The following is a 1,368-nucleotide window of genomic DNA, read 5'->3' as shown; positions in this document are numbered from 1 at the left end:
TGCTACCTTGTTGGCACTCACATTATCCAAAGTGATAGTAAACACATCTTTAAGCTCCCAATCTGACAAACACTTCTCTAACATCTCACCAATGTCAATTCCTTTGTGACCACTAACCTCACAAAACATAATAATTCTCTTTTGATACTTCCACTGCTGATCAATAAAGTGAACTGTTACACAGATGTAGTTGAAATTGTTTGGTGAAGTCCATGTGTCTGTTGTCAAACTAACCCTCTGCTTGGTTGACTTGAAGTAATTTTTCAACTTTTCTTTCTCTAATACATACATGTCTAATAAACATCTATAAATAGTCATTCTACTTGGCACAACAAATTTAGGCTCTAAGACATGCATCATTCTCCTAAAACCTTCACCCTCAAACTGCTCTAAATGACATCTCATCAATTATAATAAATTCAACAACTTCCCTTTTACATTTCTCTTGACTGAAAATAGTAGAGACTAACTGACCTTCATCCTCACCCAGTTGTGCAGGATTTAATGTCAGAGTTTGTTGTCCTTTTGGCTTTGGATTGTTAGGATTCTGCTTGCATCTGTTGAAGTGCTTCCACATTCCACTTGTACCATTATTTCCAGTATGAGCCTTTATCACCTTCTTGCAGTAATTGCATCCAGCATCTTGAACATTCAACCTCTTGAAATGATTCCAAATGTTAGAAGTTATCTTACCAACCATTTGAGTAGAAGTAGCTTCTACATCTACTGTTGCTGTCTCTGGATGTGCTGCTTCATTTTTTGGTTGGATTGAGGATCCAACAATTGTATCTGTGGCAGTGGTAGGTGTAGCAGTTGTAGGTGTAGGGGTATCTGTTCCATGAGCTTGACTTGATTCATCCATGCCAGATTATCACTGAGAAAACAAATTTAAGTGCTGAAAAATTAAATAAGAACTGAAATGAAAATGAAATGAAAAAATATGAAATGAAATAAGAACTCAACTGAAAAATTAAATAAGAAACTTGATCCATCCATATTCCATACTTATAAAATGAAGAAGAAATAAGAACTTCATAATTGGAAATTGTTCAAGGAGCATTGAGCTCTGTTATAAAAAATAAGAACTGGACATTGATAGTAAGAATTTTATGGGATCGACAGTAATAAGAACTCGGTCCAGCTCGGTTCCTGTGCACCCTTACTACCGATCAATGTAGGTTTCGAAAGTAAGAATTTTATGGGATCAGATTTGGCCACCAGCACGACTCTGTTTGATAGTGAATAATGTCTGAATCTCTGAATTGCGTGAACCAATGCTAGACACGCCCTTTCAGCCTTTGGGTATCGGAGTTGGGAATCCCTCAATGTGTGACTGAAGTAATAGATCGGACGTTCGATACCTTTTTC

General features: G+C 36.7%; 1 protein-coding gene across 1 annotated transcript; it reads right to left on the bottom strand.

Annotated features, from left to right (window-relative positions):
- Positions 1-379: 379 nt before the first annotated feature.
- Positions 380-862, bottom strand: LOC113324081. Its single transcript, XM_026572422.1, has one exon. The coding sequence runs from the start codon at positions 860-862 to the stop codon at positions 380-382; it is 483 nt and encodes a 160-aa protein (XP_026428207.1).
- Between the last annotated feature and the right edge of the window lie 506 nt (positions 863-1,368).

This window comes from Papaver somniferum, chromosome 11, assembly GCF_003573695.1.
Source record: "Papaver somniferum cultivar HN1 chromosome 11, ASM357369v1, whole genome shotgun sequence".
Lineage (NCBI taxonomy): Eukaryota > Viridiplantae > Streptophyta > Magnoliopsida > Ranunculales > Papaveraceae > Papaver > Papaver somniferum.
Note: the sequence above shows the minus strand (reverse complement) of the source record. Positions and strands in the feature narration are given on the sequence as shown.

Bases quoted from the DNA above. Each gene is read 5' to 3' on its own strand.
- LOC113324081 (XM_026572422.1), bottom strand. From the start codon at position 862: ATGGATGAATCAAGTCAAGCTCATGGAACAGATACCCCTACACCTACA.